Source organism: Podarcis melisellensis (genome assembly GCF_964234715.1).
Source record: "Podarcis melisellensis genome assembly, chromosome: 5".
In the NCBI taxonomy this organism is placed as follows: Eukaryota; Metazoa; Chordata; class Lepidosauria; order Squamata; family Lacertidae; genus Podarcis; species Podarcis melisellensis.
In genome coordinates, this window is record NC_138537.1 from 89,731,097 (window position 1) to 89,747,798 (window position 16,702).

Consider the following 16,702-nt stretch of genomic DNA (forward strand, 5'->3'; position numbering starts at 1 on the left):
TTCCTGTCTTGTTTTTTTTTTAATTAGAATTATTCTTCTTCAGAATCTCTGTGATGCCCTGTTTAAGCTTGAAGCTGAGAGTGCTGAACCCTCTACTTTTCCCACTTTTAATGTTAAATAGCATTTTGATTCTTTTTTGATGATGGGAGTTAGCTACAAAGGCACCCCTCTGTTTGCTAGATGTGGGAAGATGTCCCAGAGAACTTTGCAATCCAAGGATGCTTTTCCAATCCATGCCCCTTTGGGTTCCCAAACACCAACACTTGCAGGTGTAATCTCAGAGCCTTTCTCTATAATCTTTGAGAATTCTTGGAGAACAGGTGAGGTCCCTGCAGACTGAAGGCGGGAAAATGTGGTTTCTCATCTTCAAAAAGGGGTGGGAAGAAGTCCCCAAGAAACTACAAACCACTTGATAGCAGGAAATTAAACTGTTGTCCTGTGAGCACTTGGAAATGTGTGCAAATTCTGGCAGCATATGCACATTCTCAAATATGTCACGAAGTTTTCACATGTTGCCCAGAGAATGTACAAAATGCACCTGGGACATGCATGCTCTCCTTGTTAGAGAGAGACATAAATCCCCAGAGAATGCAAACAGTTTCCTGTTCATGTGCTGATTATCTGCACATTCTCCATGTGGCTTGGCAAAAGTGCACATTAGCTAGTTGTTTTGCACATTCATCCCACGTTACCTCTAAGATTACCTTAGAAAAGGTAAAGGGACCTCTGACCATTAGGTCCAGTCGTGGCCGACTCTGGGGTTGCGGCGCTCATCTCGCTTTACTAGCTGACTCGGCGTACAGCTTCCGGGTCATGTGGCCAGCATGACTAAGCTGCTTCTGGCAAACCAGAGCAGCACTCGGAAACACCATTTATCTTCCCGCTGGAGTGGTACCTATTTATCTACTTGCATTTTGATGTGCTTTCAAACTGCTAGGTTGGCAGGAGCAGGGACCGAGCAACAGGAGCTCACCCCATCACGGGGATTCAAACCGCTGACCTTCTGATCAGCAAGTCCTAGGCTCTGTGGTTTAACCCACAGCGCCACCTGCATCCCTAAGATTACCTTACATGACACCAATATATACATAACATCATGTTTATGTCTGTTGTACTGGTTTGCTTCTCGTTCATCTTTTTGCTCTATCAGCTGATGGGAATTCTGAAGGCAGGGGACATGCTTTCAGAACTCGCGCTCGTTCAGGGGGCTAAGAGGAAGTACCCCCCCCATGATGTCATTTCCTGCTGACAGCCCTGCCTAGTTCCCAGAGGGAGTACTTTGTGAAAGGAAGAGGCTGCCCCACCTCGGAACCTTTGGGTATAGAAATTTATGGCAAGGGGTTTTCTTCTAAGGTAGACATCCTCTCTAGGACAACTTGGCACCTGGCTGTGTTGCTGAGTCATGATATTTCTCCTCATCCTTCTGCTGTCATTGGTAAACTGTGGTCTTATCCTGAGATGGAAACAAGTGTGCCTCCATTAGCCTCTCCCCACCAGGCTGTTAACGTTAATGTTGTGTGTCCTACCGTTCGAAGAGAAAGAGAGAGGAGCTTTGACTAAATATAGTTTGTTCTTCCACATTAAACTTTATCGCCATCAGCAAACAGGAGTAAATCACATTAGCATGGGCGGGTACAGGTGGGGGGGGGACACAGCGCGGGAGGGGATATTGCCTGTCGAGAGATCCCAGGATGTGGGAATTAATTGCACTTCGCTCTAATTGGCTCATTTGGCCTGGATGCCATTGCAGGGTCATTACAAGCAAAGTCTCACTTGCTTTCTTTTGTTTTTAAATAACTGTAACATTGCCCTCCGGCCTTTCGTTATTCTAATTTACAACCAACCAGTGCCCTCCTTTCCTAAGATGTCTGCTCCCTGCCGCCAGCTTTTTATTTTTTAAATTTTTTTTGACAAAGTAATAATAATAAAGTAAATAAAAATGTGCGCCCCCACCCCCGAGACCATTCCGTTGTAACTCTCCAACCTCCCAAAATTTCAGCACCTCTTGCGATGTTTTGACCCCTTTCCATTTTAACAGTGCAAATTCGACAAATACCTTCCGTATCTCCTCAAAATCATTTCACCTGTGTGTCCCTCGTCTTACCTTAGTAGCACATGTTAACTTAGTATTAATAGATATATCCCACGCCTCTTTAGACCACTCTTCCATTTTAAGGTGTCTTCTTAAACAGGAAAACTCGAAGAGTCCATCCGGTTAAAAGTTTCTAATGGGTCTTGTGGCGATCACACAGGGCCCCCGGACATTTGACGGTCTGTCAACAGACTCTCACTCTACAGACTTTCACTCAACAGACTCTCACTCTAACTCCTCCTATCAGTTTCCACTGGCCAATCATGTCACACTCATTTTAACTCTTTCCTTATGACTCACCTAGGAGGCAAACGCCACAGGTCTGTACTGGTTTCCCCGCACATTTAAGGAATGATTCACACACAAACACAACACTTCTCATACCTAATGTGAGCCATTCCACACAATAAAGGCAAGGTGCCCCATGACTGTTTCTCCAGTCAATGCTAATTGGCCAAGCACCATGCAAGACAGCCAGTGTGGTATAGGGGTTAGAGTGCTGGAATGGGACCCGGGAGACAAGGGTTCAAATCCCCACTCAGACACTGGGTGACCTTGGGTCAATCACTCACTCTCAGCCTAACCTACCTCACAGAATTGTCTTGGGGATAAACTGAAGACGGGGGAGAAACATGAACAGCATCTTGAGGTCCTTGGAGGAAAAGCGGGATATAAACAAAATAAACAATACAGTGGTACCTCAGGTTAAGTACTTAATTTGTTCTGGAGGTCCGTACTTAACCTGAAACTGTTCTTAACCTGAAGCATCACTTTAGCTAATGGGGCCTCCTGCTGCTGCTGCGCTGCCGAAGAACAATTTCTGTTCTCATCCTGAAGCAAAGTACTTAACCTGAGGTAATATTTCTGGGTTGGCGGAGTCTATAACCTGAAGCATATGTAACCTGAAGTGTATGTAACCTGAGGTACCACTATATTCTGCTTGTCCAGGATTTCTGGGAGCAGCAAACATCGTCAAAACCGGCTGGTTGTTGCACCCAGTCACAATGAGGAAGAATTTGAGCAAAGCACAGAAACAGGCAAGTGAAAGGTTGGGGTGCAGCGTACCAATTGCTTAGTTCAATCAGAAAACACTGCGGGAAAGCAAAAAAGTGATGCGATCCTAAGCACGTTTCCTCAGATGTAAGTCCCACTGAGCTCTATGGGGCTTTCAAATCCCCAGCAGACAACTCCCAAAAGTCCCATATCAATGTTAAATAAGATAAGAGAATGGAACCTTGTGGGATACCTCAACCCAACAGCTATAGAGCCAAGCAACCATTTCTTCATAACTACTTTTCTGCTGGTGGGAGCAAAACCACCGTGATACAGTCACCAATGTTGGTATGGAAACTGCCTTGGGTGCCCTGTATAAAGACCTTTGTTGGGAGACAGAGGCCAGGGGACCCATCCAGTCACAATCATAGTAATTTATTATTTATACCCCGCCCATCTGGCTGGATTTCCCCAGCCACTCTGGGCGACTCCCAACAGAATATTAAAACGCGTTAAAACAGCAAACATTAAAAACTTCCCTAAACAGGGCTGCCTTCAGATGTCTTCTAAAAGTCAGAGAGTTATTTATTTCCTCTGCCTGGTTCCCTGTAAGCTCACTTCTCACAGTCAATCCCCTCCGGCTAGATTTTACCAACCATGATGGGCAGGGATTGCGATAGCATGTTTTTAAATTTTTTTTATTAAGTTTATATATTATGGAATGAGATGCCCCTATTTTCCTCAGAGAAATGTTGGAGGGTATGCAATGCACACCCTTAATTTCTGCGCATGCACCCATTGGATGAAGGTGCAAGTGTAACAGATTGGACAGAGAAGATTTTATGGGGACCTAACTACTGCATGGGACGCGGGTGGCGCTGTGGATTAAACCACAGAGCCTAGGACTTGCCGATCAGAAGGTTGGCGGTTCGAATCCCCGCGACGGGGTGAGCTCCCGTTGTTCGATCCCAGCTTCTGCCAATCTAGCAGTTCGAAAGCACGTCAAAGTGCAAGTAGATAAATAGGTACCACTCCGACGGAGAGGTAAACGGCATTTCCGTGCGCTGCTCTGGTTTGCCAGAAGCGGCTTAGTCATGCTGGCCACATGATCTGGAAGCTCTCTCGGCCAATAAAGCGAGATGAGCGCCGCAACCCCAGAGTCGGCCACGACTGGATCTAATGGCCAGGGGTCCCTTTACCTTTAACTACTACATCCACTAGGTGGTAGCTTTTACTTGATGGTGTCCTCCAAACACGGATGTAACTGTAATACAGTAAAAAAGGCTCTTATGACTCTGGCATGTGTGATGAGCCTTTTCTGCTCCCCAGACACCCACCCCTCTGCTAGGTGGGGCACACGACTGCTCCATGAGGGAGTCCTGAGCATTGCAGGAAGGTTGCAGTCCCCACGGTGGCCGTGTTGGAAAGACGGCATGATCTGCCGGAAGAGAATGAAATAAAATGCCCTGTGAGCAGATCGCAGCATCCACGGTGGGGGAGAAAGCCAAAGGCCATGCCTATGTATCACTATAAAAAATAACATTAATTGGGATGCTTCGCCATTTCCTGAACAACCCATAATTAGGTTAGATAAGAAACTAGCAGTGTCTGAGAGCTATAAATGTCTAAATTAAGTTATTTTGAAAGTGCCCGGCACTTTGACATTTTGAGAGTTCACAGTAATTGAGGTATTGAGATAAAATTGCTCCTGTTATTTAAAAGGTCATTATCTTCTTCAGTTAGATAGATGGAGACTATTTTCCACTCTAGTGAGCCGTTCTATTTGGGACAATTAGCCAGGCTTGAGTAGATCTGCACAGGCCCTACTCCCACTTATCACAGCTCCGGCCGTGACACGCCAAAAAGGTATGTAAATACAGGCTCAAAATAGCCCATCTGTATTCAGATCACAAGCAGGCACCAAAAGCACCCCTCACGCGACAGAGCCTCCACGGCTAGATGCTGAACGACCCAAACGCAGCCCTTGGAACAAGAGAAAGCCATTTTGCAACCAGTCCCTTCACTCCACGCCCCGCTTGCTAATTATGTCATTATTAAGGGAAGTTTTCCTTTTCCCTTTCATAATCCACACTGGTTTCTTTAACGATAAAAAGACTTAATCTGCCCTTTTCCTTTTTAAAAAATCAACAACAAACAGCAGTAGGCAGTCTTCCGTGCATTCCTGAATTTACAGGAAAGCACAGCCAAGGGTTTCATAAGGTTGTCAATGAGCAGTTTGGAAGGTTGCAGAATTCAGCCCACTGATTTTATAGCCTCCAACATTTCTCTGATGAAAATAGGGACGTCCTATTCAATAATAATAATTTCACTATTTATACCCTGCCTGTCTGACTGGGTTGCCCCAGTGGCTCTGGGCAGCTTTCAACATATATAAAAACATAATAAAACATTAAACTTCCCTCTACAGGGCTGTCTTCAAATATCTTTGTATAGTTACTTATCTCCTTGGCTCAGGGGTCACTTCACACCCTCCATCGTTTCTCTGAAGCAAATAGGAAAAGCAGGGCATTCCAGGATCAAATCAGAAACCGGGACAGCGCCTGTAAATCTGAGACTTAAATCTGGAAAACAGGGACACTTAGAGGGTCTGTTAGATTTGTAGAATGAAAGAAAGCCCCCTTCCCCCCACCAGACACCTAAAAAGTAAAGTAAGCACAACAAAATTAAAGCACCCCAAGAAACTCCTGCTGAACTTTTCCCTTCCATTTGATAATTTTCAAATGAAAATCCATTTTTGTGAACTGATGGAACACGGTCAGGGGAATGAGATATTTATTTATTGTTAGATTACCAACCTGCTCTTCGCACCGTAAGGTCTCAGGCCAGGTTGCAACAGTGGAATATACAATTATAAAACAAACAGACCCGTTAACAAACAGAAAATAAGAAACACGCAAAAACAATTCCCAACCGCTTATGTATAAAACAGTTTAAAAAACCCAACAACTTCACATATAAAAACAATACATTGGAAAACAGTTCCGTATTTTACAAACAATTAAAAGTACTTCCAAGACACCTGAAACTGTGAAAAAGATGGGAGAAACTACATGGAAGCAGCTTTGGGCACAGTCAAAATATCCACCTCAATGAAGCGTCATTTGATTCCAGGAACCAAGCACAAAATACATCCGGTGTCAGAAGGTGGTGGTCAAAAGGCCCCGGCTGAATACTACAGGGCATCTGGGCTTTGGCCTATGCAAGTTGTCTCTCCATGGTTTGTTGCAAACTCCATAGGCACTCCCTTGTCTGTCTAATGCACTGTAATACCAGTTCCTCCAGCTCAGTGCTGCGTCTGTTTACAGTGCCAGAGTTTGGTGTTTTGATCCATCTCAAGTTGCCTAGCTGCATGGGTTTCCTTAGTCTCTATGATTTTAAGCTAGGTAAAGGGACCCCTGACCATTAGGTCCAGTCATGACCAACTCTGGGGTTGCGGAGCTCATCTCACTTTATTGGCCAAGGGAGCCGGCGTACAGCTTCCGGGTCATGTGACCAGCATGACTAAGCCGCTTCTGGCAAACCAGAGCAGCACATGGAAATGCCATTTACCTTCCTGCCGGAGCGGTACCTATTTATCTACTTGCACTTTGACGTGCTTTTGAACTGCTAGGTTGGCAGGAGCAGGCTCTGAGCAACGGGAGCTCACTCCATTGTGGGGATTCGAACTGCCGACCTTCTGATCAGCAAGTCCTAGGCTCTGTGGTTTAACTCACAGTGCCACCCGCATCCCTTGATTTTAAGCTACAGAAGAAGAAAACAATGAAAGGAGCTGGTGAGGCCTGATACGCTCCCAGGAGACTGTTGGCCGTGGATCTGCTGAAGGTAGGGACCTTCCACATAGGTATTCTGGGGGTGGAATGTGATGTTCCACTGGGCTTTTGTTTCATGAATAAGCATCTCATGCAGGCTTCCTCAACCTTGGCCCCCCAGATGCTTGTGACTATAATTCCCATCATCCCTGGCCACTGGTCCTGCTAGCTAGGGATCATGGGAGTTGTAGGCCAAAAACGTCTGGAGGGCCGAGGTTGTGGAAGCCTGATCTGATGTGTTACTGGGCCTGATGTACAAAAGTAAACCCTTTGGACAGCCACAGTAGACAGAAACCTTTATTTTCTTTAGCATGGACCCCCAAATTGCACCAGAAAAAGAAGCTAATTCAGGAAAACGCAGGATCAGTCACATACCAAATCAAAGTTTGATACTATTTATCATAGGGCATTGGCTACCAACCCTTTTTTGGGCAAATGATCTGCTCTGGACACATTTGGAGAAAGGGTCATGGGATGGCTGCCAGGGGATAATGGCAGCACTTCTGGAAATGGCCGCCACATCCAAAAGAGCAGAGGAGAGAGGAGGACCACAAAATGGTGTGGGCATGGTTCCTCCATCGATGGGGGAAAGTAACCTCTATCAGTTACTAGCACACTCGCTCAGAGAAAAGCTCTTTGGACGGCTCCTCTGTTCACAAGGGAAGGAAGAGGGTCCAATCCACACATGCAAGTGAATTTAAGGGGGCATGTTCAGTTTAGGAGAGGCCAAGGCAGTGCGAACAGGAACCCAGCTGTCTTGTGCATTGTGGATTTTTTAAGAGGGCATTTACCAATGCCTTTTGTGGGTGCCATAGGAGGAAACTGGTGGGCACACTGGCAATGCCAGTCAGAGGCACTTCAAAAACAAATTATCATGCCCTAGACTAGGCACGTCCAACAGGTAGATCGTGATATACCGGTAGATTACTGGACGTCTGTTGTAGATCACTGGCTCCCCCCAAAATGCTCAACAACTTTGACCTGAAGCCCCCCCCATGGGGCTTTCCTCCTCCCTAAAACAAGCTCAGCACTTTGACCTGAACCCCCCAAAAGGGGGTAGATCACTGCCAGTTTTTAACTCTGTGAGTAGATCGCAGTCTCTTGGGAGTTGGCCGTCCCTGCCCTAGACAAACAGACCTTTGGTAACTGAACGAGGATGCGGTGGGGAGAGAAAATGGAGCTGGGTTTGGACCCCAGGTAACACCCCCCCTTCCCCATGGTTATGGTAAGTTTTAGAGGGTTCACAGGCCAGGGTCAAAGGTTTTAGTCCACAGCTGCCAAGTTTCCTGGAAAGAATAAATGCTGGTATTAAGGACATTTCCTTAACCTCCAGCATTGATTGGCAAGAGAAAGTCTTTGGGTTCATACCAAATTATTTAATACTAGGCTTAGACTATGGCAGAGTATACCCAAGACCTACACCTCTCTCTGCCGGTATTGTGGTTCATCATTCTCTGCACATCTCACGTCCAGGTGAGGCCATCGAGGACCAGACGATGGTTCTTCCTACTCATCTACTGACCAGCAGAAGAGCTTTCCTGTGTCATCGCCAGCCAGGATCTTGGAAGAATTCCTTGCGTGGGGAGAAGGCAGAAAGGACATATTTAGGAACCAAACAATCGGCAACATCTGGATCTTTCAGAGTCTTATGCTGGCGACGCTCACTGGAACAGAATCGTTTCAAAGCAAAGCCCTGGAGAATATTGCCGCGAATGTCACATACCATATTTTTCGCTCTATAAGACGCACCGGACCATAAGATGCACCTAGTTTTTGGAGAGGCACCTATTTATCTACTTGCACTTTGACGTGCTTTCGAACTGCTAGGTTGGCAGGAGCTGGGACGGAGCAACGGGACCTCACCCCGTCGCGGGGATTCGAACCGCCGACCTTCTGATCAGCAAGTCCAAGGCTCTGTGGTTCAACCCACAGCGCCACCCACATTTCCTTAGGTTGTCCCTATTTTCATCAGAGAAATGTGGGGGGTTATGGAATTAAGTGACCCCCCCAAAACAAGAAGATAAGGAACTCTACAACCTTTAAAAAACTTCTGAAGGCAGCCCTGCACAGGGATTTTTTAAAATGTTTGATGTTTCATTATGTTTTTATATATGTTAGAAACTGCCCAGAGTGGCTGGGGCAACCCAGTTAGATGGGTGGGAAAGAAGAAGAAGAAGAAGAAGAAGAAGAAGAAGAAGAAGAAGAAGAAGAAGAAGAAGAAGAAGAAGAGGAGGAGGAGGAGGAGGAGGAGGAGGAGGAAGAAGAAGTCATCAGAGAAATGTTGGAGGGTATGAGCTTTCACCCTGATCCAGATTCCCCACCCCAGACATGCAGTTTGCCCAGCGGAGAAATGATCCCATTGAAGTGAATGGAAGCTGTTCCTGCCCCCCTCCATGCAAACTGCAGGTCTGTGGGAGGGGCAATCTGCATCAGGGGGGAAGCCTTCTATACCCACACTAGAATCCCAAGCTAGGAGGAAATATATGATTCCGGTTTGGCTGTCAATCAGACCCAAGGATCCCAGGTCTAGTTTTTCTTTAACTCATCTTGCTGATCAGGTCATTTTAGATAAAGATGCAAGGGCTTGAATGAGTAACTTGTACAGTATGAAGCAGTTGCAAATGGGTGCAGGACTCAGAAGTCCTGCAAGTGGGCATTTTGTCGTGTTTTATTGTGGGTGGTGGTGGGGAGGAATGAACAGTTTGCACAGTAGAAGAGGGAGGAGATATGAGTCTAGGAGTCTTGGTTGACCACAAACTTGACATGAGCCAACAGTGTGACGCGGCAGCTAAAAAAGCCAATGCAATTCTGGGCTGCATCAATAGAAGTGTAGCATCTAGATCAAGGGAAGTAATAGTGCCACTGTATTCTGCTCTGGTCAGACCTCACTTGGAGTACTGTGTCCAGTTCTGGGCACCACAGTTCAAGAAGGACACTGACAAACTGGAACATGTCCAGAGGAGGGCAACCAAAATGGTCAAAGGCCTGGAAACGATGCCCTATGAGGAACGGCTAAGGGAGCTGGGCATGTTTAGCCTGGAGAAGAGGAGGTTAAGGGGTGATATGATAGCCATGTTCAAATATATAAAAGGATGTCACATAGAGGAGGGAGAAAGGTTGTTTTCTGCTGCTCCAGAGAAGCGGACACGGAGCAATGGATCCAAACTACAAGAAAGAAGATTCCACCTAAACATTAGGAAGAACTTCCTGACAGTAAGAGCTGGAATTTGCTGCCAAGGAGTGTGGTGGAGTCTCCTTCTTTGGAGGTCTTTAAGCAGAGGCTTGACAACCATATGCCAGGAGTGCTCTGATGGTGTTTCCTGCTTGGCAGGTGGTTGGACTCGATGGCCCTTGTGGTCTCTTCCAACTCTATGATTCTATAATTCTATGAGGTGAAAGGCGTGGGGAGCTATGGAAAGTGGCTGATCTTTAAAGCTGTCAACTTTTCCCTTTTTTAAAGGGAAATTCCCTTATTCCAAATAGGATTCCTCACAAGAAATGGGAAAAGTTGACAGCTATGCTGATCTTTCCCATGATCACGGACCATCATCTTTCTCAAGCATGGGAAAGATCAGAGAGACTACACTCCAGGAAGCAGAGAAGTATTGGGAGGGTTAGTTAATGTGCCCCCTGACAGTGGCGTAGCAAGATTGGGTGGTACCTGGTGCAGAAATTTCTTATCACGCACACCCCCATTGATTTTTTTTTTTAATTTGCCTACAGAAATGGTTTGTCTTTGGCTTGTTTCTCTGTCATTCATACAGCGAGTGCCCGAGACTTGTGCTCTGCAAACTGGGAAGGCTTCCAGCTCTGCTGTGATACCTCTGTGCATATCCTAAACGAATAAATGGATCTTGGAATCCAGCAACTTTCTGAATCAAATTTAAATGCCTTCCTTGATTCCCTGAGCTGACTTCAGTTTGTTTGGCTAGCTATCAGTTTCCAGTTGGGCTGCTCCACTTTGGGACACCACAAAGTTCTCTGTGCAATTTAAAGTCCGTTTCTTTGTTTTACTTAATGCTTAGTTTTTATTTCAAAGTGATTTACGTATACGGTCTGCTATAATCCTCACTACACACTTCTACGTCTGGTTAGTATTGTTGTTGTCGCTCAGGGCTCAGAGAACGGTAGATTGCCCATACTTCATGCTAGAGGCAAGGTTCGAATCAAGGATTTGCTGGTCCAGAGTCCAGGCTCTGAGCTGCTAGTTCTATGACAGTAGGGAATGCCATTTTAGTGGATGAAACCTATTACAGTGGTGCCTCGCAAGACGAAATTAATTCATTCCGCAAGTTTTTTCTTCTTGCGAATTTTTCATCTTGCGAAGCATGGTTTCCCATAGGAATGCATTGAAAATCAATCAATGCGTTCCTATGGAGACCGTCCGGGGACAGAGGGGAAGCGCCATGCGCCTTCCCCTCTGTCCCCGGACCTGTTTTAAAGCAAGGGGCAGCAGGGAGAAGATTGCTTCTCCCCGTTGCCGCCCCTTGGTTCAAAAGGTGTCTGGGGAGAGAGGGGAAGGTGCACGCGCCTTCCCCTCTGTCCCCGGAGATTGCGGGGCAGGCAACGGGGAGAAGCAATCTTCTCCCCGCCGCCCCTTGCTTCAAAAGAGGTCCGGGGACAGTGGGGAAGACGCGCTGCGCTTCCCCGCTATCCCCGGAGCTTGCGGGGCAAGCTTCGTTTTGCGAAGCAAGCCCACAGGGAAATGCGTGTTGCGAAGCGGCTAAGAAAATGAAAAACTCCTTCGTCTAGCGAGTTTTTCATCTTCCAAGGCATTCGTCTTGCAGGGTACCGCTGTATTATTTTTTTGCAAATTTATTCTTTGCGGGGCCTTAAATACATGTTTTTGGGTGTGAGCGGTACTCTAATTTTCCTACTCATATTGAAATACTGCCCCTCAATGAGGCCAAACTTAGATTAACAAAATGTTTAGGGGTATGCATCCCCCCAGAAGAAAGCACTGGGTGTGAGGAATTCAAATTTGCTATTATTTTTGTGATTGGCCATTTAGCTTGGTTAGTCTGATGAGGAAGCACACTGACTGCTTTTGGAAAACCAAAGAATTTTAATTTTACCTTCTGAAAATGTCAGGTAATGCTAAATAATAATAATAATAATAATAATAATAATAATAATAATAATAATAATAATAATAATAGCAGCAAGTACTTGACAATAATCTTTCATGATATCCGTGCAATTTCTGCCCACGTTTTACTTACCAAGCAAAACTGAATTACATTAATTTAACCAAAATATATTTTGAATTCCCAAGTCTTGTTGCAGCTTTTTAGCACCCATCATTTTTGGAATTAGAAAACTGAAAAATCCAACTCTGCCATACTTGGGTATCTGCTGTGCCTCATGGTCTTGGTATTCATAAAGATATCATTTTGCACAGTGGGGGGGGGCAGATTAAAGAAAACTTTGCTCCTAAAATTTTTACTGCCCACAACTATGTTGACAGCTGTTGCTTTTCTGGTCTCTGGAGGGAGATTCTTCACACAGCACTCCTCAGTGCCTGTCAGCCCCCGCCCCCATTTTGCTGCTAAGGCAAATCATTATTTTATATGCCATACACTCCCCCCCCATCAGAAAAGAGTCTGATTCATAATGAAACCTCAAGACCAAATTCATTGTTAGTCTGCTCTCTCGTGGCCATAGGAGATAACTGCAATTGAAATGATTACCTGGAAACCGCCAGAGCTGTGACAGCTGGAATGGTTTTGCTAGTTCTCTCCGACGGAGTCGTGCTGAGATTCATCTCCAGGCAGAGGGTGAATGGTTTCTCTACCTTGTTGCCTGTAGTGTGGTTTTTAAAATATATATATATTCAGAAAATGCTTGGGGATTTTCATTTGGGGGTGGGTGCGGGAAGTGGCAAATGTTATTGTTTATAGTCAGCAACTTGTTAACTGGAGAACAGATATATTTAATCCTGGCTTGTGCTGTTGCCAGAAGGGCCTGTCCCAATTGAATTTGCCGGCTATGATAGTTACATGTGCTGACGTGTGGCTATATCAATTGTGAGCTAAATTGGATTTGTGTATTATTGCTTTCTAAATTGCATGCCTAGTTCAGCAAAATTGTTCATCAGTGTTTACTGGCTCGGTGCTTAATAAGATGCCCCAGAATACCTTGCTGCTAGGATATAATGCAGCCCATAATTGCCCAGTTAAAACAAATTACATGAAGTCCTGGTATTATCAACTTATCTAAATCTGCTCATAATACAACCAATAATTAAATGCCAAGAACACTGTGCAAAAATTGTAACTCAATCATTGTTACTTCAGTCTTTGTAATGACCACATTTTGGATTAATAGTCCCACCCCCCCCTTCCATAATGTTGCGAAAGAGACAGGGGAATATCTCTGGCTGTTGAAAATACCTTGAAAGTAAGTAGACTTTTTAGGAAACACAGACTCTGGCGTCTGCTAGGATTAAGCCTCATTGGTAGTGAGAGATGCTGCTGTGGTAAGAAAATCTGTGTGGAATCTCTCTTCCAACAATACATTTATTATCTTGCTATGCTAAGGATTATTGACCTAACAATGAGATTTAGTGCACAGCCCTAGTTCAACGTAAGATAAACATCTTAGTCCACCCACATCCAGAAAACCATGCCAGTTGGGGAAAGTGGGAACTGCCCACAACATGAAACTTTGAAACTTCTGTGAATGTGCGTTTGCATAGTCAACATGCAAAAAAGGCCTGCCAAAACCATAATCTCTGGTTAACTGCGTTCATCTAACTTACATAAATCGGACTTCTTACACCGGAACAGAAAAAGCTCGTGACACTTGTGCAATAACACTCACCCAAAATCAACTTGCAAAGCATTTTCTGCATATGTGCGCGCAAATATTTCAAAAACATACGAATGTCAAAAATCAGACTCTTGGCAGCTGCTGTATTTGTTAGCTAATCTGGTACCATTTATTTATGTTTTTTTTAAAGTGCTGGGGTTTTCATTACTTCTAAGCTTTACATTCCCTCCCCGGAGCTCAATTGAATTTGACTTGAGCTCAATACGGTGGACAAGAACGGAAGAAATCTTTGAACCAAGAGCCCCCTGCTGGTTTCTGCAGACTTGGCAGGTCTCCAGTTTTTATTCCATCACAGCAGGCAGCTTTTCTGAAATGTGATTGGTGCATATTGCTAAAGACCTTTCTTTTTCTGTAACCATTTCTTAGTCATACTTTATAAGAAGAGCCTGCCAATGAACCATCTAGTTCAGGTAAAAAAATAATTTTAAAAAGGTACAGGACCCCTGGATGGTTAAGTCCAGTCAAAGGTAACTGGGTGCAGCGCTCATCTTGCTTTCAGGCCAAGGGAGCCAGGGGTCATGTGGCCAGCATGACTTAAACCACTTCTGACGCAACGGGACACTGTGACGGAAACTAGAGTGCATGGAAACACCGTTTACCTTCCCGCCGGAGCGGTACCTATTTATCTGCTTGCACTGGTGTGCTTTCGAGCTGCTAGTTTGGCAGGAGCAGGGACCGAGCAACGGGAGCTCACCCCATCGTGGGGATTCAAACCGCTGACCTTCTGATCAGCAAGCCCAAGAGGCTCAGTGGTTTAGACCACAGCACCACCCGCGTCCCTACACCATCTAGTTCACACAGTGGCTGACCAGATGCCACCTCGTCGTTCTTTATCCCCTTCTACTGCACCCATCTATTAAATCATAACCACCACAGTATAATCTGATTACTTCTGTAGCTCAAATACTGCTCGCAGGTTCATCGTACTATAATATTTCTTTAAATAGTCTGGATAGAGTCTTTCCACTAGCGTGGCAGGAGAGGATGGCAATTGTGGCCGGAAGATTCAAGTAACATCAAAGCAACATTTAAACATTTCAGTATGGTATAATATAGTACAGTATCAAGATTTTTTTTTAAAAAATTTTTTTTGCAGAATATGGTATTCACCTCTACACAGTCCCATCCTTTTTTCTGACATTGTGATATATTGATATATCGCTGTTTAGCTGGTGAAATATTGCAATGTTTGAAGCTCACACTTCTCACTGAGTTTGTAGACATACTTTAGGTACATATGTAAGAGGTTCATTTATATTTTGGGCCCGATTCATGTTTTTATGCAGCTGCATTGTTTTATTCTTTCTGGGTGCCCCGTGAACATATTTATAAAGTAGTTGTGATCTATGTTATAAATCAAATGTTGTTTCTTTTTGTTTTCCAATGTATTTCTTACCAGTAAAAAAAAATCCAAGCAAATTTTTATTCTGAAAGTGGGGCCCAGAGAAAAAAGTCTGAGAACCATTGATCTAAGTCATTGATAAAAAAATAAATACTGAAGAATACCAGAGAAAGGCGTAAGATAGGGCTCCCTCAAAACCTTCCTCCACTTTGACAATAAGCACTTTTTCTAGTACAGTTTTCCAGCCAGATTGGGAATCTACCTGACCACATTGCCAACCAATCTTTTATCTAGCCAGCTTGCTAACAAAAAACCTTGGAGAACTTTGCCAGATGCTTTGATGAAAACAAGATAATCATGCTCACTGCATTTCCAAAATTCACTATGCTAGTAACCAGAGCAAAGATTGGTCTGGCAGGACTGTTTGCCAAAACTGAAAGCAGGGATATTCTGGCCTCTTCCACCGCTGGGAATCTGCATCAAGAGAAGTGGGAGATCAATCTGTACCCATTCTGTGGCATTTCTCTAAGCAAAGCCAAAGGTTGGCTGTTGCAAAAGGCACGAGCTTTGCTGCAGCTCCGGTGGAAGGCCAGAGAAAAGGAACTGACAACTTGCTTTCTTTCCAGATTGCGTCAACTTATTCCTGATAGTCAACATAATGCCTTCTCTTTCACAGAGAAGATTTGTCCAAGTTATCCTTACCCGTTTTTCCTTGGCTTTCAGAAGAGTTATTTTGTGAACTCATACAACTGTCCTGGCATGGGTGTGAATTATTTTCAACTTTCCAGACCTATAAGAGCAGAAGAAAATAGATTTAATACTAGGATTGTCGCCTGAGAGAGGGATGTCTCACCCGCCCGTTCATTCTTGGTCTTCTACCAAAAGCTATTAAAAAAAAACCTTTCTTCTTATTTGGAGCAACTTTTACTGTTGTTGGTGGTGAATTTTGACTGCTCCAGTTTTTGGTGTTTCAATGTTGTTGCAACTGATCTCTCAAAATGGTTAATTCATGGTTAAGAAGAAGAAGAAGAGTTTGGATTTGATATCCTGCCTTTCACTCCCCTTCAGGAGTCTCAAAGCGGCTAACACTCTCCTTCCCTTCCTCCCCCACAACAAACACTCTGTGAGGTGAGTGGGGCTGAGAGACTTCAAGAAGTGTGACTGGCCCAAGGTCACCCAGCAGCTGCATGTGGAGGAGCGGAGACGCGAACCCGGTTCACCAGATTACGAGACTACCACTCTTAACCACTACACCACACTGGCTCTCAGTTAAATTTTGTTATGAGCCAACTTGAACTTTTAATGAGGAAAGGTAAGGTGGTGATATTTTAAAATAAAGGTCATCGGAACTTAAAAGATATACACAATAAGCTTCAATAATAAACTTTAATAATTATTAAATCAACTTTAATAATAAAGCATGTTGAATTATTATTACATAATCTTAAATTTTGAAATAAACTTTAATAAGTAGGTCAGTTAAATCTGCTTTCTTTTGCATAAAATTAAAAGCAATAGTATGGGGGGAGTTTTAGTGGTGAGCAAATTTGCATTGTCCCAAGCCTCAACTCTGAAATGCTGGCTTGCCCAAGAATAGCCAAGATGGTGAAATTA

The 16,702-nt window shown here is 44.4% G+C and overlaps 1 protein-coding gene across 1 annotated transcript in view; it reads right to left on the reverse strand.

Annotated features, from left to right (window-relative positions):
- Positions 1–5,861: 5,861 nt before the first annotated feature.
- Positions 5,862–16,702, reverse strand: part of WDFY4 (WDFY family member 4) — a 194,022-nt gene continuing 183,181 nt past the window's right edge. Inside the window, exons 60-62 of the mRNA XM_081911650.1 lie at positions 15,791–15,878; positions 12,606–12,717; positions 5,862–8,488 (exon numbers count right to left, since the gene is read on the reverse strand). Of these exons, the coding sequence (XP_081767776.1) occupies positions 8,422–8,488; positions 12,606–12,717; positions 15,791–15,878 (267 nt within the window). The 3' untranslated portion in view covers positions 5,862–8,421. The remainder of the gene's footprint in view (positions 8,489–12,605; positions 12,718–15,790; positions 15,879–16,702) is intronic.